The sequence below is a fragment of the Symphalangus syndactylus genome, chromosome 7 (assembly GCF_028878055.3).
Source record: "Symphalangus syndactylus isolate Jambi chromosome 7, NHGRI_mSymSyn1-v2.1_pri, whole genome shotgun sequence".
Classification (NCBI taxonomy): domain Eukaryota; kingdom Metazoa; phylum Chordata; class Mammalia; order Primates; family Hylobatidae; genus Symphalangus; species Symphalangus syndactylus.
Genome location: NC_072429.2, coordinates 17066799 through 17089504, shown reverse-complemented (window position 1 = coordinate 17089504; position 22706 = coordinate 17066799). Strand labels below are relative to the sequence as shown.

The 22706-nt window shown below is 45.2% G+C and overlaps 1 protein-coding gene across 3 annotated transcripts in view; it reads left to right on the top strand.

Moving 5' to 3' along the window:
* Positions 1–5667: 5667 nt before the first annotated feature.
* DOCK2 (dedicator of cytokinesis 2) overlaps positions 5668–22706 on the top strand; it is a 445548-nt gene continuing 428509 nt past the window's right edge. For 2 of the 3 annotated variants that reach the window (XM_063642612.1, XM_055285286.2), the window contains exon 1: positions 5721–5915. In XM_063642612.1, the coding sequence (XP_063498682.1) occupies positions 5873–5915 (43 nt within the window). In that variant the 5' untranslated portion in view covers positions 5721–5872. Of the gene's footprint in view, positions 5916–22706 lie in introns of all 3 variants that reach the window. The other variant, XM_055285285.2, reaches the window with a different exon arrangement.

Here is a 22706-nt window from a genome sequence, read left to right as displayed (position 1 = left end):
CCCCCTCCCCTATCTGGGCCCAGGAGCTCTCTGGCTGGGTGTTGGTGGATTTATGCAGAAGGGGGCCCACCCCCATGAACTACTCAGAACAAGCTGACAGGCACTGTAGTGACACAAGAATGGGAGGAGGGTACTCGAATGCCTTGAGATGTAGCTACTTAGCAACTGTATGGAAATATTCCAATATTTAGTAATCATTACAGGCTTACTAGTGAAATCTAGCCAAATCTTGGACCCAAATACATATGACTCTGAAAAAGATGGACATCAGAAACCTCCCCTTCTGCTGTGCCTTAGGGAAAGAGTTTTCTTCAATTTACCTAAACTATGAGTCCAATTAGATTTCTTTGGGCTATACTTGAGGCTTTGCATAGCTCTTTCCTGTGGAATGTCTTTATTTCACGAAAGTTGTGAAACCTCTCACGTTATTACAAACCTGCTTTGCTTATATTTTTCCTAGATTATTTCAGAAGCTTGAGAAGACCAAAACTGCTTGGGCAAAGGGTCTCAGAAGTAACATGGAGAAGAGATTGGAAGGAGGCAAGGTTGGAGGAAGGGATCTCTAATCCAAGTTTCAAGGAAGATCTTAAGTTCGTGGGATGGGGAAGAGGGTAGATTCAATAGCTGTTTTTGAGATTATCATTTGTAGTGAAAGGAAGATTAGGATGAGTTAAGTTTCTGACCCGAGTGAAGTGAAGGGTAATGATGCACTCACGGGCAATCATAGTGGATATTGGCTACAATAAGGGATTTCATTTCTCTGGCCTCAGTTTGCTTATTAGCAAATTGGGGGTAAAATCGGGGTAATAATTGTACCTGTCTTATGGGGCTGCTTTTAGGATGACATGAGATAATGCAGCCAAGTGTTTAAATCAGGGATTGAGAGGCAGTAAGTATTCAACGAATGGGGCTCAGAAAGTGAATTTGCTGCAAACCACAAAGCTAGGTAAGTGATGGAGATGGGGTTCTAGCACCTCATTAAAGTACAGTCTGGTCACTTCACCTGTTAACATCCGGTAGAAACAGTCAGAAGAGGGACAAGTCTAGGGTACAGTTATGTAATGAGCTTGGTTTTGAAATATGGAGACATTGATGGGGCAGGGAAGGGATGTCTAGAAGGTAGTTGGACACACAGGACTGAACTTAACAGAAATCTTGGCTAGAGATGTCCTTTTACCCACAGTCATCCCTCACGATGTATGTGAAGTTATAGTCATCAAGAGTGTACTACCTGATAGTCAAGTAACTGACAGATGGTGTTTAATAAAATTGTGTGACCAAGATTATTGTAAATTCTTTAAGTGGTTTTAGCCAGATTTTTATGTTTCACTATTGATCTCTCTTGCCAAAAAATTTTTATGGTGCCATAGGATTGTTAACTGTAATGAAAAGCCCATATTTCAGAAACATAAAAGCCATCTCCTAACCATATGGAGTTTAAAGATTTCTACACTAAAAGCCACCCCATTAAGAAGTTAAATAACCCTCAGTCAAAATTTGTAAACTTCATCTCCTTCAACTGAAAGCAGTTTTTCAACTCTTTTAATATGCCTAATTTGTTGGTTTAACATTATTTAAGGAACAGATTCCTATTATAGGTTGTGTCACAAGTTGAATGGGGAAAAAAAATTTTCAGTGCTCCTCAAGTTCAATCTTATTTGCTTTCTGGCACCACCACCCATTCTTGGCCTCCCATCAGATACTTTACCACACTGTTAATGTGAAGTTGCCTGTTTGTATGTCAGAAGCTTAAACTTAAATCGAAAAAAAAAAGTGTATTTTAGATCACCTGGCTACAAGTTTATGAAGACAACACAACTGTGTATAGCAGGAGATAGCAAACTGTGGTTCACAGATCAAATCTGGCTTGTTGCATGTTTTTGTATGGCCCATGAACCAAGACTATTTTTTACATTTTTAAATTGCTGAAAAATATCAAAATAAAGATAACATTCCATGCTATATGAAAACTGTAGGAAGTAAAAATTCTATTTTATGGGAACACAGCCATGCTCATTCATTTATGCATCATTTATAGTTGTTTTCATTCTACAATGGCGGAGTTGACTATTTGCAACAAGGACTGTATATGGTGTTTTCAATGCTTCACAGTGCTGTCCAGCCACCCATTAATCACAAGGATGAGGTTACAACTTCCCAGCATTTAAAGTGCATATCATTCTCTATAGTAACATTTAAAAAAATTACCAGTGCTATAGCCACCATGTCAAAAAGAAAAGAAAGAAGAGTGGGCTCCAAATGTCATGCTTCTAAGGCACAGTGGAGGGTGTATTGTTTGTTACCAAATTAAATAGTGCTATGGTTTAAATGTGACCCCCTCAAAGTTCATGAGTGGGGAATTTAATCCCCAATGCAACAACAGTATTGGAAGGTGGGGCCTAATAAGATGTAATTAGTTGATCATGAGGGCTCTGCATAAATAGATTAATGTTGTTATTGTGGGAGTGGGTTAGTTATTGAAGGAGTGGTTAGTTATTGTGAGAGTGGGTTTGTTATAAAAGTGAGTTTGGGCCTCTCTTGCTCTCTGGCTCTTGCCCTGTCACCTTCCACCATGGGATGGGACAGCAAAAAACGACCTTGCTAGATGTTGGCTCCTTGATATTTAACTTCCCAGCCTCCAGAGGTGTGAGCCAAATAAATTTCTGTTCATCATAAATTACACAGTCTGTAGCATTCTGTTATAGCAGCACAAAACAGAGGAGAAAGCATTGTGTTTATTACATGTTGACACTCCAAACGATATAATAGATTAAGCACTCATCACATCTTTTCCAACTCACACAAAAGCAATGACCAGAAAAATTAGAAAATTTAAAACAGAATAGCTCATCACAGCACAATTTCTTTAAAATAATAAAAAATGAAAATGAGACTACAACCAGAATAAGTTTCCAAGTGGCTTATTTGTTATGCAAGCAAGGCAAAATATTTTATTGATATTGAGTTTATTAAATCATGTTTGATTATAGCAGCAGATGAAATATATCCAGTGAAAATCAATTAGTTTAAGACTTTTAGCCTTTTGATGACACTGGTTGCTTGCTTGAGAACATTGACAGGAGCATCAATAGTGAATTTTAAAATGACTTCTAGTGGTTTTCCTTAGTTCTTGTTGACAAATATTACCAATACAGCTCAGTTGTTGTTTATTTGAGGAGTCAATGCTGAGTTTGAAGTGAATAAAGAAATAGCTTCTATGAAGAGCCTGTGTAGAAGGACTATGGGCAAGATTATTTTAAAAGAAAATGAGAAAACACTAATTCAACACAACCTAAAGTGGAATCTGCTAAGATGTGTTGCTAGTGTTCATGGTAAAAAAAATATCTGTGGAGCAGAAGAAGGCTTTTGGAGCAAATTTAGAAAGTGGGTGAAAATATAAGATATTTAAAGCTTATGATTATTAATTGTAATATTCACCATCAGGTACTTTGTGGAAAATATCTAAATCTGTGATGTTATTGAATCAGTGGTATCAAAGGTTAATTTTATTAGCTTTTCTGGACTTTTAACCATTGCCCATTTGGTAAACATTTTTTTCAGAAATAGAAAGTAAATATCCTGTCAGATCGGCATTAACATATGAACATTTGAATCAATTTCGATAAGGCATATTAACTTTGAACTCCAATAAGGTGAAATGTGATATCATTCCCAAAATGTAGTTTTTTTTGCCTTACTAAGCTAGTATTACAAAAAATACTCATTCACGTCATATTTTGAAATTTATTAATAAAAAATTTAGAACCTTGTTTTCTTTCTTTACATATCTGCATCCTACATATATACTTGATTTTGCTTTCTCGCCTGCAAAGACTAAAATATTGACTATCTGTGCCTTTACAGAAAATGTTTGCCATCCTCTATTGTATAGTCACAATTTATAATACTGTTGTGATAGCTAGTTTTGTGAGTCAACTTGGCAAGGCTATGGCCCAGTTATTCAATCAAATACCAATCTTCACAATCTTCACAGGGGTTGCTGTGAAGTACTTTATAGATGTCATTAACATCTACCATACATTGAATTTAATTAAGGGAGATTATCCTCAATAAATTGGGTTGGTGTGATCCAATTAGTTGACAAACCTTATGAATAGAACTGAGGTTCCTTGAAAAAGAAGAAATTCCTCCTGAGGACAGCTCCTGCCTGTGAGTTTCCAAACTGCTCTTCCTGACAGCCCCACAATCGCATTAGCCAATTCCCAATCTCTCTCATATATATATATATATATATATGTATATATGTATGCATATCTATATGTATGTATATATGCATGCATATATATGCATGCATATATATGTATGCATATATATGTATGTATATATGTATGCGTATATATGTATGTATATATGTATGCGTATATATGTATGTATATATATGTATGCGTATATATGTATGTATATATATGTATGCATATATATATGTATGTATATATATAAAATCTCCTACTCTGGTCATCTGGTGGAACCCTAATACCACTGCTGACTGTACAAGACATTATTACCTAATTTGTGCTGCTAGAAAACGGAAGAGAAAATAACTGCAGATAAAACAAAATCAATAATTTTTTGTTGCTCCAGTTCAGCTGTGATATTGCCTAATCTGTCTTAATGACTCTCTAGTGTAAGGCAGAAGGGGGTAGTGAGAGTCATGAATAAAGAAAGAAAACTCAGCAAAACTTAAATTCAGCCTTATCCCTGTGAATCAGACACGGTTTTTTTTTTTTTTGGACAGAATCTGTTCTCAGAGCAAAAATGAGATTTTTCGAGGAAATGTCTCCATTAGCCTAACTCTAGGGCTCTTTTCCTGGGTCCCACTGTTGCTGGCTGTGACAGCACCTTTCACCATGCAGTGATGTTGGTAAATAGTGTATTTACGTATTTTCAGAGTAGAGCTTCTAGAGCTTACATCGGATTTTCCAACGGGTTTGTGGCACCAAAACGATAAAAAGCTGTAAATGGGCCAGGCACGGTGGCTCACACCTGTAATCCCAGCACTTTGGGAGGCTGAGGCTGGCGGATCACCTGAGGTGGGGAGTTCGAGACCAGCATGACCAACATGGAGAAACCACGTTTCTACTGAAAATGCAAAGTTAGCCGGGCATGCTGGTGCATGCCTGTAATCCCAGCTACTCGGAAGGCTGAGACAGGAGAGTCGTTTGAACTCGGGAGGCGGAGGTCGCGGTGAGCCGGGATCGCGTCGTTGCACTCCAGCCTGGGCAGCAAGAGAGAAACTCGAAACTCCGTCTCAAAAAAAAAAAAAAAAAAAAAAAAAAAGGCTGTGAAGGATCCACCTCCAGGTAAACATTTACTCTGCCATGTCACCTGCTGTGTACATTGTCTCTCTAACCCTCACAATAATCATATGAAGTAGGTACTAGTATCCCATTTCACAGATGAGAAAACTGAAGCTTAGAAAAATGAAGTCATTTGTCCCCGTATGGATTCGAATCCAGATCTGACACCAAAGCTCCTGCTGAGGGGAGTTAAGGGGAAGGTTTGTTCAGTTCCTAGGCACGGCAATCAGGAAACTCTCTGCACTTGCGGTGGTGGTCTGGGGAGCCCCAGGTGGGGACTGGCCTCTGCCCCCTCGCCTGGGGAGGAGACAAGGTGGGAGTGGTCCCCAAGCTTTGCGTGAAGTGGAGTGGGGTGGCGTGTCTTAGCCTACGGGGCACCAGCCTTCTAGTGTGCCCCTGCCCAACGGGAGGGAGGAGGGAGGGGGGAGCCCCGGGGAGGGAGGAGAGGGCGGGCCCTGAGAAGAGTTTGAAAAGAGGAAGGAAGTGGGGCCCTGCGGCGCCCAGCCACCCCCTGACGGCTTCCCCACGGGAGGACGCGAGGCCCCGGCCCAGTCATGGCCCCCTGGCGCAAAGCTGACAAGGAGCGGCAGGGCGTGGGTAGGTGCGGGCGCCAGGGCGCGGCAGGGAGCTGGACAGGTCGGGGGAGAGCCGCGAGCTGGAGGATGCTGCGGGGTTGGCGGCGCGGGGTGGGCAGGGCGCGCTGCCTGCAGGTCGGAGGGCGCAGCCCGCGGCGGGGCCTCGGGGCGGGAAAGCCGAGGCTCGGGGAGAGGACGACGGGACCCCACCCCGCAGGCTAAGCACAGCCCTGGCCCTCTCGCTTGCTGAGGGAACCTTATACATTTCCGAGATAGGGTCAAGACCTGCACTTGACAACTCAGCTCTTCGCGCCAGACTCAGTGTCCCCAGTAGTGCCCCAACTCGCCGCATGGGAGACTTGGCCTTATAGAGGGAGCTCCACTTTCCTCTGGCTGAGCCTTACCATGCATACTTCCACCCCCTCCAAAGCGGCACCCATCTGCCTGCTTCCCCTGTCTGTTCCTCCTGGGTCAGATGACTCCTGATTTGGCAGGGCATCCAGAGGGCAGCTCAAGCTTGGGGGACGGGGCTGGACGGTGGGGTTCTCTACTCAGCTCCCAAGAGCCTCTGGGGAAAAAGGCTCCCGCCAGGTCTTAGGGTAACCAAGAAGCTAGCTTTGTCAGCCTCAGCCATCTAAACTCCCAGAGGCCTCTGCCTGGAGCTCAGGGGCGGAAGTGGTGGCTGGGGGAAGGGAGGCCTCAGGTGCTGCTACTCTCTCTTAAGTGGCACCCGTGGTGCAATCTCCATGGACTCACTGTGGTTTTTAAACTTAAATATCAAATAAAAAGTCACTCTGGAGCTTCCTACACAGGCAGATACCAGACACCATCTCAGAGATAAATATTTCACAGGTGAGGCATTGGAAGACCCAAGCGCCGAGAGGGATTTGATGCAGGGGGTCCCCAGGCCACTGTTTGGGAAACACTGCCCTGGAGAGATCAGCAGTTGTCCATTCAATTACTGGGTACTGGGCACTGTGGGGTCATTTTGATATAAATGGTCCCCATCCAGAGAACAAATAATAATTCATATCCTCAAGGGGCAGTTACAAAGTAAGGAAGGATACAGCTTCTGCCCTTGAGGAGTTATGTGTAAGGCTAGAGGCTTGGACTGGGAAGTCAGAGCTGAGTTCAAATCGGGGTCTGTTTTCTGGTCTATAAAGTGGAAGTATAAATAATAATGCAGGTCTCATGAGACTCTTGTGAGGATTGAATGGGGTTATGCATGGAAAACATTTAGTAGTGTGCTGGCTCAATAAGAATTAGTGATTGAGGTCCAGGGTCTTACCTAGCAGCTTCAGAACCAAGAGACACCAGCACCAAGATGCACCCTAATGCCAGATTCAGGACAGTCATGCCTTATGAGACTGTAGTATTTCATGGTTTGCAAGACCAAAGGTCCTGCAGTCTCTGTCTGACTTCAGAACCCCCATGTGAGGCAGTGTATTATTCCCACTTTACAGGTGAAGTAACCAAGTTTACCTCACTTGGAAGCAATGGAGCGGGCCTTAAATTCAATTGTCTTCAGACCCTAGCCCTTTGCATGGCACCAGAAAAGCATCTAGAAGGGGAACATCATGGATAAAGGCAGGGAGCTGGCATCCCTGAAGTGTGTGGGTCAAACAATAAGTAGTCTGTTTTGGTTTTAGTATTGCTTTCAGTGTTAAAAAAAATTGCAGAGGTAGATTATGGCTAGATTGTGAAGGGCTTTGAGTGCTAAGCTTCAAAGTTTGGATTTCCTTCTGTGAGCACTGGAGGTTTTGAGCAGTGTCATCTGGAAGAAGTTAAATAGTTAATTAGGATAGGAGTGGGGAATTGGACTTAGAATAGAAGGAAAATGGGTAATAGTTTTACCTGTCTACTGACTGCCTGGTTAATCTAGCAGAAGGTCACTTATAATCAACATTGCCTGTTAACCTTTACTAGGTTAATCCACTCTGGCTGAGGCTCTTGTCAGTGAAGAGAGCTTTCTCCTTGCAGGAGAGAGGAAAGGGCAGAAAAGGAGGAGGTAGAAAGAGAAACTAACAGTATCAGTTAGGGTTAAGTGTGACAAAGGGTGACAGAAAACCTCCAAAATTGTGGCCTAACCAAGCTGCAAGTTTATTTCTGTCTTGCGTGGAAAGCTCAGAAATGGTCTGTGAAGAGATGGTAAGGTGGCTCATTCTATATCTCACACTGTATCCTTGGTGTGTCATTTCTGCCTCCTGAGCCACATAGGCTGCTTAAACTTTGGTGATCAGGTCCACCTTCCAGCCAGCAAAAAGGATGCAGGGAAAAAGAAGGTCATGGCTTTTCCCTTTAAAGACATTTACCTGAAGCCATACTTGACATTTCTTACATTACATCCTGTTGGCAAAAATGTAATCACATGACTGACTATAGCTGCATGGGAAGCTAGGAAATGTAGTCTGTAATGTAGGCAGCCATGTACCCAGCTAAAAATTAGGAGTTCTCTTCATAAGTAAGGAGAGGAGGAAGAATATTGAGGATGATGTATTACTTTGCTAGGGCTGCCATAGCAAAATATCACAGACTGGGTGGCCTAAACAACAGAAATGTATTTTCTCACAGTTCTGGAGGCTGGAAGTCCAAGATCAAAGTACCAGCAGGGTTGGCTTGCCTCGTGGCCTATCTCTATGGTTTGCAGATGGCTGTCTTGCTGCCTCTTCATTGCTTTCTGTGCAGGTACACCCTTGCTGTCTCTTCCTCCTGTCATGAGGACACCAGTCATATTGGATTAGCATCCCACCCTAAAGGACTGAATCACCCCTTTAACTCTGAATATGCACTTATCTCCAAATAGGAGTACATTCTGAGACACTGATGACTGGGACTTCAGCATAAGAATTTTGTTGGGGACACAAGTTCATGACAAATAATCTGTGGTCTCTGGCATAGTATTTTGGGACTATAAAGAGGGCTTCAAGGCAGGAGTCCTGAGATAAAGGGTAAGGGTAGAAAAAGGTTTTGTTTACCCTGAAGCTAAGCCTGCCAGGCAGATTTGTGTGGGACTCTAGTTATTCTTGTAGGAGAGGGAAAAGCTTCTTTCTGCTACTGCATCTTGGGTTTTCTGTAAATTAGACTAACAAAAGACTGATGAACAAGAGAAAACAAGTTTATTAGCATGTACATCCTGCTTACATATGGAGTACTCAAAGGGTTGGTTTGAACTTGAGCTTATACAGCATCTTAGCAAAGGTACAATAAAGGTTTAGAGAAGTAGCAAGTCAAAGGAGGGTTTTAGGCTTCCAAGGGCAGCAAACAGTGGGAAGGGAAATATATGGGGAATCTAATGGAAGATAAAGGGTTATTTGTTTAGGTTCATCTTGGAGCCAACTTTCTGTCTTCTTCATTGCCATAAAACTTCCCTGGGAGAGGGGATTTATGGCAGTCCTTATTTCTTAGTATTTTCTTCAGGTAAAGAAATATCCAGGAAAGCTTCTTTCTGTACCTGTTGATTCTTATTTGTATCCAGCTCAAAATAATCAACATGCCCTATGGAAGTGGCATATTTTGATCAGAAACCTGTTCTGTATGCAGCTTCTCTCTAGCTATGGTTTTACACCCATGTGTGATGTTGAGGAATATTTGTTGGTTTTTTCTGAGGGCTGAGGGAAGATCTGTTCCAGGTCTCTCCCCCAGCTGCCAGTGGTTTGCTGGCAATCCTCGGCATTCCTTGGCTTACAAAAACGTTGCCTTGATCTCTGCCTCCATCTTCACGTGGTATTCTCACTGTGTGCGTGTCTGTCTCCACATTCCTCCTTTTAAAAAGGACATCCAGTCATATTAGATTAGGGCCCACCCTAGTGACTTCAGTTAAATGTGATTACCGCTGTAAAGACTGTCTTCAAATAAGATCACATTCTGAGGTACTGGGAGTTGAGACTCCAACGTCTCTTTTTTTGGAGGGGGTGGGCACAATTCAAACCATAACAGGCTCTGCAGAAGCAGAGAAGGGGTCTTTTTCACATCTTGGTTGGGGAATATGGAGGAATCCATAACCAGCTCGTGGTCCAGGGATGTGGGTGATGCTGTCACAGCCCAGGACCCTGGACAGAGCTGATCCACGCACACTGACAGATTTGGCGTGGGCAATGTGTGCTGGTGTCATTTGTGCATGGATTTTTGTTGAAGGGAACAAAATCTAGTCAAACCAGTTCAATGAAAATGTGTGTGGTGTATATCTGCGGGAGAGCAGGGGGAAGTGGTGTATTTTAGGGTCAGAAGAATCACATGGAAATCCAGGAAACAGGAGGAGCCAGGGCTCGGAAAGGGCTTGAACTGAGGCAACCCTGGAAACCTCTGCCTCTCCTCATGGCTTCTCAGCTTCTCTGAGCATGCCAGATGTGGTCTCCTTTCTCTCCCCACCACCTCCCTCTGATTGCATTGTTCCTTCATAACTGATACTCTAATACCACAGTGGTGGCCCCAGCATGCAACACATCCCTCTCCGCACAACCTTGCAGTTCAAGCATCCACTGAATCTTCTCTCTGTGTTTATTTGTTCAAAGTCCCAACAGAAGAGAGTGGTAGCTTGATTTCCCTTTGTAAGAAAGACCACCCAAGTCAGAGGTCATTGTCAGCCTAACAATGGGCCTCACTCTGGTGAGGGTGCTGCCCCTGGCAGGTCTAATTCTCTGTGACTATGAGGTGGGGGTCACCTGGCTTGCTACTCATCTAGCAGGAGCCATGGGTGGGGACTGATTCTTTGAGTAGGAAGCATGAGTGGAACCTGCATCCCAAATACACCCAGGGCAGAACTTCACTACAGAGGGACCAGTTATACTGCTTTTATTGCCAAATGCAACAGTTGAAAGGATAGAGAGCATCACTCACTCATTAACTTGTTCATTTGTTCACTCATTCATTCTTCATTAACTTCTTAAATATTTGTTGGGCGTGTGTGCCAGGCATTATGCTAGTCACTGAGATTACTAGAATTAGGCCAATATGGCCCCTATCCTTCTGGAGCCTGCAGTCTAATAGAGAAGATGAAAAAGAACTTCATGAATAAATCAGTGACCATATAATTACAAATTGTGATATGTGCTATTGTAATATCAGTGAGAATATTAGGAATGATCTTGAATTAGATGATGTGAGAAGACCTCTCAGGCGCGGTGGGGAAAAGAATTCCAAAGCCAGTGCTTGGAGGGATATTAATACATGCATCTTTGCTACAGTGGCTGACTGTACCTTTGGACTGGTCCCCAGAAATTAGTCTGGTGAAACAAAAATACATGGATTAGACATCTAATTCCTTCCTACCACCAATTCTTAGGTGCCGGGGCTTCCTACTTTCAGATGCTTCAGCAACTTGGGGCTGTTTAGGAGTGCCTGCTGGGCTGGCTGTTTGAGTTCATGTAAGGAGATTGTCCTAATCCATAGTTATATGGGCACCTCATTAGTCAGTGGACATCTTGCCCCTAACCATAATGTTTGCATTTGAATGAGCCTTGAAGACAGATTGTGTTTTCTAAGCTCTGCTTCCTCCTGAGATCAGCATCCTATTGCTGCTGTCTTTTGAGAGAGGAAATGTAGTCACCATACTGCTCCGCTAATTTCTGGACCTTTGGATTTGTTGTTTTTTTTTTAATAGTCAATTACACATGGGTGCCGCAGTCTGTGCTCTGCAGCGTATGTTCTGCAAATGGGGAACGACAGTGCTTATCACTACGCAACTCCAGAGGAGTCTGGGTGGAGACACCACCAATGTTCCCTTCAATAGGCACTTTCTCCTTTCTTCCCCCTTCCCTTAATTGGTGTGAATTGAAAAACAGTCAGGCTGAGTTTGTGAGCTGCTTAAGTCTTACTCTGTTGTTAGTTGTCCTTGGAGAAAGTCATTCCTTGTCTCCCTAACCCCCACCAGGTCAGCTTCTGCTTTGGTTTAAAGTCATGGTGGCAGAAACTGAGGCTGGAGAAAGTATGACTGCCAATGTGGACACTTTCCAGAACCCTCTCCATTCATCACTCTAGGGCAGTGGTCTGCAACCTTTTCAGCACCAGGGGCTGGTTTGGTGGAAGACAATTTTTCCACAGACTGATGGGGAGGTGGGGCAGGGTGGGAGGGATGGTTTCGGGATGAAACTGTTCCACTTCAGATCATGAGGCATTAGTTAGATTCTCATAAGGAGCACACAACCTAGATCCCTCGCATGTGCAGTTCACAATAGGGTTCCTGCTCCTTTGAGAATCTAATGCCCCTGCTGATCTGACAGGAGGCAGAGCTCAGGCTAATGCTGGATTGCCTGCTGCTCACCTCCTGCTCTGCAGCCCGGTTCCTAACAAGCCACCGACCAGTACTGGTCGGTGGCCTGGGGAGTTGGGGACCCCTGCTCTAGGGCACTCAGTTCCCCTGACTGCACATGGCCCCTTGGATCACAGCCTAACCTAAGATGATGGACGGAGACATAGGTGGACAGTATGACGTGCACACTGTCACAGCACAGGGTCTGAATGGGGTAACAGGCATTTGTTTGGTTGAATCAAATGGTGCAATGCCAGGCCTAGAGACACCCTGACTGACATGGTGGGCTGAAGCATCAGGGCCATCCCAGTGTCAGCTGAACCTTGAGGGTTTGCCTGGAAAGTGGGTTTTTGCTGCTGGCTTCCCTGGTGGTGGCAGTCAGGGAAGGACCCTTCTAAGAAGAACGAATAGCCAATGCAAAGAGGAGGAAGCCTCTCTGATGTGTGGGAGGCCAGTGTGGCTGCCGTAGAGTAAGTAAGGTGCAAAGCAGTAAGGAATGGATTCTCTGAGAGACATCATAGGGAGCAGTGCCTCGTAGGTATTGTGAGGTCCTTGGCTTTTACTCTGAATAGGGGAGGGGGCATTGCTGGATTTGGAGTAGAATTGTAGAACGACCTGTCTTATGTTTTAAGAGGATTGAACATGCAGTTTTATGGTGCATTAATCAGGGGAAATTAAATGTGGAAGCAGGGGGACCAGTTAGGCAGCAACAGTGATAACTCAGGCAAGAGATGGCGGTGGCTTGCAGCAGGAGGGAGCAGTGGAGACAGTGAGACATGCTTAGATTCGGGATGTATGTGTTGTAGGCCGAGCAAATGGGGTTTTCCTCTTGGAATGGATGTGGGTATGAGAAGGTGAGAGGAGCCAGTGGTGACTCCAAGGTTTCTGGTCTGAATAGCTAGAAGAATGAGAGCTGCATCGAGGCCTTCCCTAGTGAAAACCTTGATCTAAGTAGTCATCGACATTGGCATAAATCATGCCATTGCCTCACCTTTTGTAGCACGGTACTTTTTTTTTTTTTTTTTTAATTTTACTGACAGTTCCGGGATACAAGTGCAGAACATGCAGGTTTGTTACATAGGTATACATGTGCCACGGTGGTTTGCTGCACCTATCATCCCATCATCTAGGTTTTAAGCCCCATATGCATTAGCTATTTGTCCTAATGCTCTCCCTTCCTTGCAACCCCCCCACCCCCCGACAGGCCCCAGTGTGTGATGTTTCTCTCCCCATGGCCATATGTTCTCATTGTTCAACTCCCACTTATGAGTGAGAACACACGGTGTTTGGTTTTCTGTTCCTGTGTTAGTTTGCTGAGAATGATGGCTTCCAGCTTTATCCCTGTCCCTGCAAAGGATATGGTCTCATTTCTTTTTATGGCTGCATAGTATTCCATGGTATATATGTTGACATTTTCTTTATCCAATCTATCATTGATGGGCATTTGGGTTGGTTCCAAGTGTTTGCTGTTGTAAATAGTGCTGCAATAAACATACGTGTGCATGTGTCTTTATAGTAGAATGATTTCTATTCCTTTGGGTATATACCTAGTAATGGGATTGCTGGGTCAAATGGTGTATCTGGTTCTAGTTCCTTGAGGAATTGTTTTCCACACTGGTTGAACTAATTTACATTCCCACCAACAGTGTAAAAGCATTCTTATTTCTCCACAGCCTCACCAGCATCTATAGTTTCTTGACTTTTTAGCAATCGCCATTCTGACTGGCATGAGATGGTATCTCATTGTGCATTTCTCAGATGATCAGTGGTGTTGAGTGTTTTTTCATGTTTGTTGGCCACATAAATGTCTTCTTTTGAGAAGTGTCTGTTTATATCCTTTGTCCACTTTTTGATGGGGTTGTTTGTTTCTTGTAAATTTGTTTAAGTTTCTTAAAGATTCTGGATATTAGCCCTTTGTCAGATGAGTAGATTGCAAAAATTTTCTCCTATTCTGTAGGTTGCCTGTTCACTCTGATGATAGTTTCTTTTGCTGTGCAGAAACTCTTCAGTTTAATTAGATCCCATTTGTTAATTTTGGTTTTTGCTGCAATTGCTTTTGGTGTTTTTGTCATGAAGTCTTTGCCCATGCGTATGTCCTGATTGGAATTGCCTAGGTTTTCTTCTAGGGTTTTAAATTTTTATTTATTTATTTTTTTGAGGCGGAGTCTCGCTCTGTCTCCCAGGCTGGAGTGCAGCAGAGCAATCTTGGCTCACTGCAAGCTCCGCCTCCCAGGTTCACGCCATTCTGCTGCCTCAGCCTCCCGAGTAGCTGGGACTACAGGAGCCCGCCACCACGCCCGGCTAATTTTTTGTATTTTTAGTAGAGACAGGGTTTCACCATGTTAGCCAGGCTGGTCTCAATCTCCTGACCTCATGATCCGCCTGTCTCGGCCTCCCAAAGCGCTGGGATTACAGGCATGAGCCACCGCGCCCGGCCTCTTCTAGGGTGTTTATGGTTTGGGATTTTACATTTAAGTTTATAATCCATCTTGAGTTAATTTTTGTGTAAGATATAAGGAAGGGGTCCAGTTTCAGTTTTCCACATATGGCTGGCCAGTTTTCCCAGCACCATTTATTAAATAGGAGATCTTTATTCCATTGCTTCTTTTTGTCAGGTTTGTCGAAGATCAGATGGTTGTAGATGCGTGGTGTTATTTCTGAGGTCTCTGTTCTGTTCCATTGGTCTATATGTCTGTTTTGGTACCAGTCCCATAGCATGGTACATTTACAAAGCCCTTGTGTTATCATGTTTAGCCCTCACAGACACCCTAAGAAAAATAACTTCTGTCTTCGTTTTGCAGGTGAGGAAGCTGAGGCATAGATCTTTGAGGTCTCTCTGAAAAATCCCTCTATTTTATGGAAGTTGCCCCTTTTGACCTTGTCTTTTAGTTAGGTAACTGCATGTCATCTTCCCCACTAGCTGGTACATTGTTGGAGGGCAGAGCTGTATGAAGGGTTAACTCTGAGTCCATTCAGCATCACTGCAATAGCAGGAATGTGGTAGGTCAGAGAAACTAATCATTATTGTAGCATAGGTCCCATTGAGAATCCGTGGCAGCTAGAAACACTTCTTCCCACTAAAATATGCACATGTGCAGTTCTGCATTGCAATGTCGCCAAAACTCATTCATGGAAGCCAGTTAAGGTCCCTGGTAAAATGTGCTTATTTTACTCTGTAACTATTTAGTAAACAAATACAATAGGCATAGCCAAAGCATTCTGCCCAAGGTTTGAATTCTTGAAACCAGGAGCTTGTCAAGAGTCAGAAAACAATTCTTATAGTCTGTTCAGATCAATTAAGTTCAGTAAGTCTGTGCTGAGTGATGGTCCTTAGCTGGGTGTTTGGGCCCAGAGATGAATAAAACAGTTCGGGAAGCTTACAGTCCAGTCATAACCTCTCTTTCTGTACGAGGCAGCTGAGAGCACCATTATTAGTACTAATGTCCCCACTGGACAGGTTGGGGGCAGTGCACCCTTTGCTTCATGTTACTAGAGCTGCCATCGTCCCCTTCATACTTCCTTGCAGCCTCGTGTTGAATGATCTGGGCACCTCTGTAGAATGCAAGCTCCATGATGGCAGGGCCATGTCTGTTGTTCTCCTTCAGCACAGAGCAGGTGCTCAGCGGCTGTTGATTGGATGGATGAAGAGGTGGATTCATAGGTGGATGGATAGTTGTTGATTAGATGGATGGGTGGGTAGATGGATGATAGATGGGTGAGTGGATGGATGGGTGGGTGGGTGGGTGAGTGGAGGGGGAGGAGGATGGGTAAAGGGTAGGGGTTGGAGGTTTTAAAATTTTCTGGTGGCCTTATAGGATTCAGATGGACTGAGTTGCCCCATCTTGCCTTTATCTTCCCACCCCATCCATTTCCCTGTCAGGAGGCGAGGTCCTGTGAGAGCACAGCACAGCAGTAAATAGAGTACTCTTGAACTCGTCTCCAAACAGTGGACCCCTGCAGATGGTCACTCTACAAAGCTCACCAGTTCTCCCTGGGACTCCATTAAGATGGCCCTGCCATCCATCCCTCACACATCAAGCTGGTTTCCCCCCTCTCTTCCCTGCTGTCACACCCTCTCCCCACCTCCTTGGGGGCTCTCAGTCCAGTTCTTCCCCTTGCCAGTCTCTGCCCCTCCCTCTCCCTCCAGTCTCACTTCCTTAGTGGGGCCTCTTTTTCCCTCTGAGAGTCCACAGCTGCTGTGACTTGCAGTTTAGCCTTTCGCTTCTGAAGACAGCTCTTTGTTTCTTGTGCGTTTATTTTGTCTCTTCAACTAGATTTCACAGAAGCTCAGGAGAGCTGGAGCCACCCCCTTTCACCCCACTTTTCTAACCTGCAGGATCCTGCAAAGTGCCAGACACTCTCTGCATTTGGGGCTGGAGGGCTGATTTGATTGATTTCACCATAAACTCTCTTCCAACTCTGTAGTGTGTGTGTGCATGTGTGAGTGCAAGAGTGTGTGAGAACGTGTGTGTGAATGTGCCTGTAGGAGTACTAGAATGGAGAGAGTGAAATCCAGCATGATGTTTCAGAGCAGGGTTTATCAACCTTGGTACTATTGACATTGTGGGCCAGGAAAGTCTTTGTTATGGGGCTGTCCTGTGCACTGTAGGATGTTTAGCAGCATCTCTGGCCTCTAGTCACTAGAGGCTAGTAGCACTGACACCCCCGACTCCCCTCCCCCAGGTTGGGACAAGCAAAAATGTCTCCAGACATCAACAAATGTCTCTTCCAGTGGGGCAAATTCACTCCCAGTTGAGAATCACTGTTTTAGAGAATTCATTGGAATCCTAACTTTCCTCTTGTTGGCTGGGCATATCATTGGCTCGCTAAAAACTGAGCACTACAATATGCAGCCCATAAGGTTGTTATCATGATCCACCAAGAGGCCAAAGCACCTGGCACAGTGCTGGGGCCAAATGCATCTCCACTCGTGAGAGGCGATGTGAGTGTGGTGCGTGGCTGGGAGCGTGTGCTCCGGAGCCAGCCTGTCTGGGGTGAAATCCTCACTTGGCCCCTTCTTTGCTGTGTTCACCCCAGGATGTTTACTTGATCTTGCACTACCTCAGTTTCCTCAACTGTAAAACAGAGACGATAATAATCACACCCACCCCAAGAACTGCAGATTCACGATTAAATGGGTGGCTGTGCGTAAAGCCCTTGGAATAGTGTCTGGTATGCGGGAAGTGTTTGGCAGAGGTTAGCTGTTTTTATGATTCCTCTGCTCTCTCCTGGTGGGTGGAGGAACACCTCCTCCTTCTAGGTTCCCTCTGGCTGTAATTCTTCTGCCTCATGCGCTGCTGACTAGCGCCCGCCCGAATTTGAGCTCTGGGGTGGCTGCCAGAGGCTTCTGCTGGATCATCGCAGTCACCCTCGTGGATGCAATGTCAGGATGCTGCCTCAGTGCTGAGGCTGCCAACACCTGTCCAGAGACTTCAGGCACACCACTTGCGCATTTCAATAAGCACATTTCACTTGAATCCAAAGTGGACCTGCTGCTAGTTCTATTTCCCCCTGGAGTGGAGACTCTCCAAAGTGAGCTTTGGGCAATTACATTCTTTCTCCATTATTGCTTTTGTTCCTCTTATACAGCCACTTGTCCAAACTCTATTAACACTTGGTGTTGGCTGAAGCTTGTGTTTTCAAACATGTCAGCAGATGGCAGGGCCCCAGATGAGGTACGAATCCATCTCGAAGGGTCACAGGGCACTTGATGGCTGCAATCAAAATTGGCAGCCAAGCTGGGTCAGCGTCTCATGAAGCAATCTTGAGAAATGCAAGAAAGAATATAGCCAGAAGAAGGGACATAGCTGCCCTTCATGTTCATTCACACCCTTTCAGTTCAATGAGCATTTCTTAAAAGTTGAATAAATATTGGTTGCACTTCTACTGTGGGCCAGGTGCCAAGAATTCAGTGGTCAACAAGATAGGCTCACTCTCCATCCTTACCGAGGCTGGAGGGAAAGACAGGATGTAAACAAGTCCAGTGTATGTGTAATAGAGTGTGATGCCAGCAATGGCCTGGTGAGGAAGCAGGGACTCTGGACTCCACTCTGGGTTTGAATCCGCTTTCTGCCACTTTCTGTGTGGCTATGAGCAAGTTCCTTAACATCTCTTTGAGTTTCTTGTATGTTACAGGAAGAGTAATAACTTGAGGTTACTATGAAGATTAAATGGGCTGATACAAGTAAAGTGCTAGGGATTTTTTTTTCTTCCTTTTTTTTTTTTTTTGCCGGTGTCTTGCTCTGTCACCCAGGCTGGAGTGCAGTGGCGTAATCTCGGCTGACTGCAACCTCTGCCTCCCAGGTTCAAGCGATTCTCCTGCCTCAGTCTCCCAAGTAGCTGAGACTACAGGTGCACCCCACCACACTTGGTTAATTTTTGTATTTTTAGTACAGATGGGGTTTCACCATGTTGGCCAGGCTGGTCTCAAACTCCTGACCTCAAGTGATCCACCTGCCTCTCCTAGTGTTGGGATTACAGATGTGAGCCACCGCACCTGGCAGTGCTGGGGATTTTGTCTGTCTTATCTATCACTGTGACTGTTGTACTCAGAGCAATACCTAGCACACAGTAGGTACTACATACTGTGTCTACAGTACTTAGGACAGTATCTAGCACACACTAGATGTTCACATGAATATCTGTTGAAAACACCATGGAGTATATACTTGGCATATAAAATGTGCTCTAAATATTTACCATTTTCTTAGGAAGCAGGGTGTGCAGTAGTTAGAATTTAGACTTCAAGATCTATCTATATATCTTATTAGGTGGAGAAGTTGTTTACCCACCCCTTCCTCAGTTTCCTTATATATAAATCAAAGAGAAACATTGAACTTATCTCCTAAAATTGCACAAAGCACAGAGACCTTCTTTAGTTGTTTTTATGAGCCACTGTGCTAGAACAATGGTGTTTACTTTCACCTTAGCTCCCTCTATTTGGACTCCTGATGAATAGAGTACTTCAATATGTTTAGGTGGAATTGCTAGCTAATCAGTGGATTCGATTTCCAGGGTTGCTAGAAGTTCCATCTGCCTCAAAATAGCAGTCCAGTGGCTTGCCAACTAGGGATTTCCAATATGAGTCCTTGCTGGAGTCAGTGACCCATGATGGCTCCAGTACTTGGGAACATCCCTTTGATCCTTGGCCATAAATGCTTTGGTCTGGGTGGGCTTGTCAGGATACCAGTTTCTGCTTTGGTTCCTACATATGGTACTTTGGTACAAGGAGAGGTCAAGTCTTTCATAGGGAATGTGTCAGTATTCCCCAGGGCTTGGTGACCTGGCATGATGGGGAAGCTGGGATGAGTATTTGCGGGAATGGCTGAAGGCCTGAGGGGCTGTGGGTAGGCTTCCCCGATTTGTCTCTCTTTTGTGGACAGGCACTGGGCAGGGTGGAGCTGGCTATGGTTTCTTCCTCTTGTTTTTCTGCCTTTTTCATCCCTTGTTCAAAAGTTGAGAGTGGTTAGGCCCATCTTAGACTGGTCAGAATCAAACTGAAGGACAGAGATAAGCCATCAAACTTAGCAGAGGGGCATTCTGGCTCGGAGCTTCCTGTTAGTCATCTAGAAGACTAAACAGAATTGGGTATTCATAGGCAAAGCCACTTCCTTTGTCAGTCATGTCTGCTTTTCTTCAAATGGAGCCTTAAGAGATCCTTATGCAAAGGCAGAAATAGATTTATAAATTAAGTGCCAAAGTCAGTTACTTTCATTTTTGTAATCAGTGAGTACTTGGAATGAATACGGATCTTCACCTTGAATACCCAGTTTCAAGATCTGTCCAGGACATCTTAAGCCAATCTACTGGCACCTTCTCACCTGACATCACTGGGCAGAGGATGAGGGAAGATTCCCGAGGAAAGCAGGGAGGAGCTGGTCAGGGAGTAACAGTCCTGCCCACCTCCTCATATCTGATGGACACCCCTGATTTGCTCGTACTCCAGAGACTAACACACATTGTGCCTGGTTTTCTTCTGTTGGAGGCCTCAGTTGCTTCCACCATCCTGTCCAGTTCTGCTGCCAAGTCCTCAGGCAAACCACTTGGGCTGGAAGAGCAGGGAGCAGAGTGTACCCAGTGAGGACACCAGCAAACTAGGGTATGTCCAATCAACAGCAGCCTATGAGGGGAAGGGGGTTGAAATCAGGCCAAGTGCTGAGGGAATGAAGAAACAGGCTGCGTTTATGCAGGAGGAGAGAAGCCTCAGCATCCACTGAGGGCCCTCTCAAGGTTTGCTTTTGGACAAAGGATTAATTTGATTAAGTGCTGGTCGACAGAGCCATTGGTTGCAAAGTGCAGTAAAGGAGATTTAAAGGCTACACAAAGCTCTGAAGGAGTGAGCTTTGTTCAGGAGATAATATAATGCTAATAAAAAGAAAAGTGACTACCATTTACTGAGCACTTACTATGGCTGGACATTAAGTCAAGTCGTATACGGGCATTCATCTCAGCTGAGCCTCCCAGGAACCCGGTAAGGTAGGGACCATTATTTCTTGCATTCTACAGTCAGAGGAACTGAGGCTTAGGGAGATGCAGCCACTTGCTCAAGCAGGCTGTCCCTGGCTCCTACAGTGCCTTTGTGTGGATTTCAAAAAGATATCCCTCCTCTGGTGGGCACAGTGCCAGGGCAGGGTGCAAGCCTTGGCAAGCAGATCGCAGGTTGGGTGCCAGCCTTCACTGCTCTCTTGGCTGGGTGGCCTTGTGCAGGGCACAGCCTGGGCAGCTGTACACTGCAGCCCTAGGCTTGAGGCCAGAGCCAGGAAAAGACAGAACTGGCCTCAAAAGCCACATCTGTTTGACTCCAGAGACAACTAGCTCTTAACTCCTAAGCTTTATCATCTCTCAGGATGGAGACTTCATCTCTCTGAATGCACACAAAAGGGAGGTTAGGGATATGGGGCACACCTGGGAGTAGAGGGGGCAGCCTGTGCTCCTTTCCATTGAATCATCCTAAAAACCCTGCGAGATAGGTACTGTTAACATCCCCACTGTAAGAAAGTGAGGCAGAGAGGTGAAGTCACTTACCCAAGATCACACAGTAGTGAGTGGCAGAGCTGGGGTTCCTTCTGAACCACTCTGGTCTTTTAATGTGGTTTAGGCAGACGTGTTGGGGAGATTGGACCACGGGAAGGAGGAAAGAGGGAAGAGAGAGGAAGGAGATAAGTGGGAAGAGGCAGAGATGAACGAAGAGTTAGAGACTGGAGGTGGTGTCTGTTATGCAAAAGAATCTGCACAGAACCCAGTGGCATTTCACCCAGCTTCTGCATAGGGGTTAGACACAGAGCAGCATTGGCCATTTAGACCCTGGTCACTTAGTGGATCAGCCTACGGTCCGCGTCCTCAAAGTTAAAAGGAGGTAATTATGAAGATGTATACCTGTGGAGTAGAGGAGTAGGAAAGAGCATGGGCCTGCACTCCCAGCTCCAGCATTGTGTGACCTTGGGCAAGGCAAGTAACCTCTCTCTGCTTGAGTTTGTGTATCTGAAATTTGGAAATAATAAGACTTCTCACTTGCAAGGAGTATTGTGAGAATTAAAGGAGTAAATGCACGTGGAGAACTTAGAATCATGTCTGGGATATAAGTGGTTGCTACACACTAGTTCTTCTTAGGATCCACACTGATAAGCCACTTCCAGAAAAGTGGGGCATGCCTATGTTTAGTTCCTCTTTAGGAATAATAACCTTTTTACAGTGGTATCTTCTTATCTTAGCTCCCCACCCAACCTTGTGGGATGGGTAAGAGTGGCACAATAATGCCTACTTTAAAAGTGAGGAAACGGATTCAGAGGGAAAGCGAATCTGCTTTGTAGCTGTCACCAGCTAGAGCAGGTTTGGAGGAGTCTGGAGACGTAGCTGCTGCCTGTTTTGTGGGCAGCAGCAGGGCCAAGGGTGTCATGAGGGACTGGAACTCACACCGGGGCCTTCCTCCGGGTAAATCTCCTATGCAGGTTCCTTCCCTTGCGTAGACCTCTCCATTGTCCCAATGATGCTGGGCTGGTGGGGGAGGGGCATGGGCCCAGCTCAGCTGGACCTGCCTGCAGGAAGCCTCCTGTGGCCCCCCATGCATGGCTCCAGCATGCTATCTCCTGTGCTCTCAAAGCACCTGTACTTCCTGAGCCCAGACCATCCATCGGGTCATTGCAGGTGGACCTATCAGCTTCTCCCATTAGAATATAAAGCCCTGCCTGTCTAATTCTACCATTTGGTTACTGGTTATGGAGCATTACAACATGGCAGGCTCTTCATATGCTGGGACTCTCTTTTTTTCTCATAATAACTTGCCATAGATCCCTGGGGTGCCTGAGCTGGAACTCAACCCCAGGCCTGGCTGAAGGAGGGGCTCAGGCTCTCAGAGGCCACAGCTGTCTGGCTCTCCTGCCATCCTGCTCACCAGTGCATCTCTCCTACCTCGTATAGCACCTCACCACACTTCAGGTGCTTAGTATGCAGTTGCTTCTTTTTAACTGTAGCAAAACATGCATAACAAACGATGTACCATTTTAACTGCCTGGTGTACAGCAAGAGGACAGTCCATAGTAAATATCAGCAGCCTCCTTGTCACTCAGG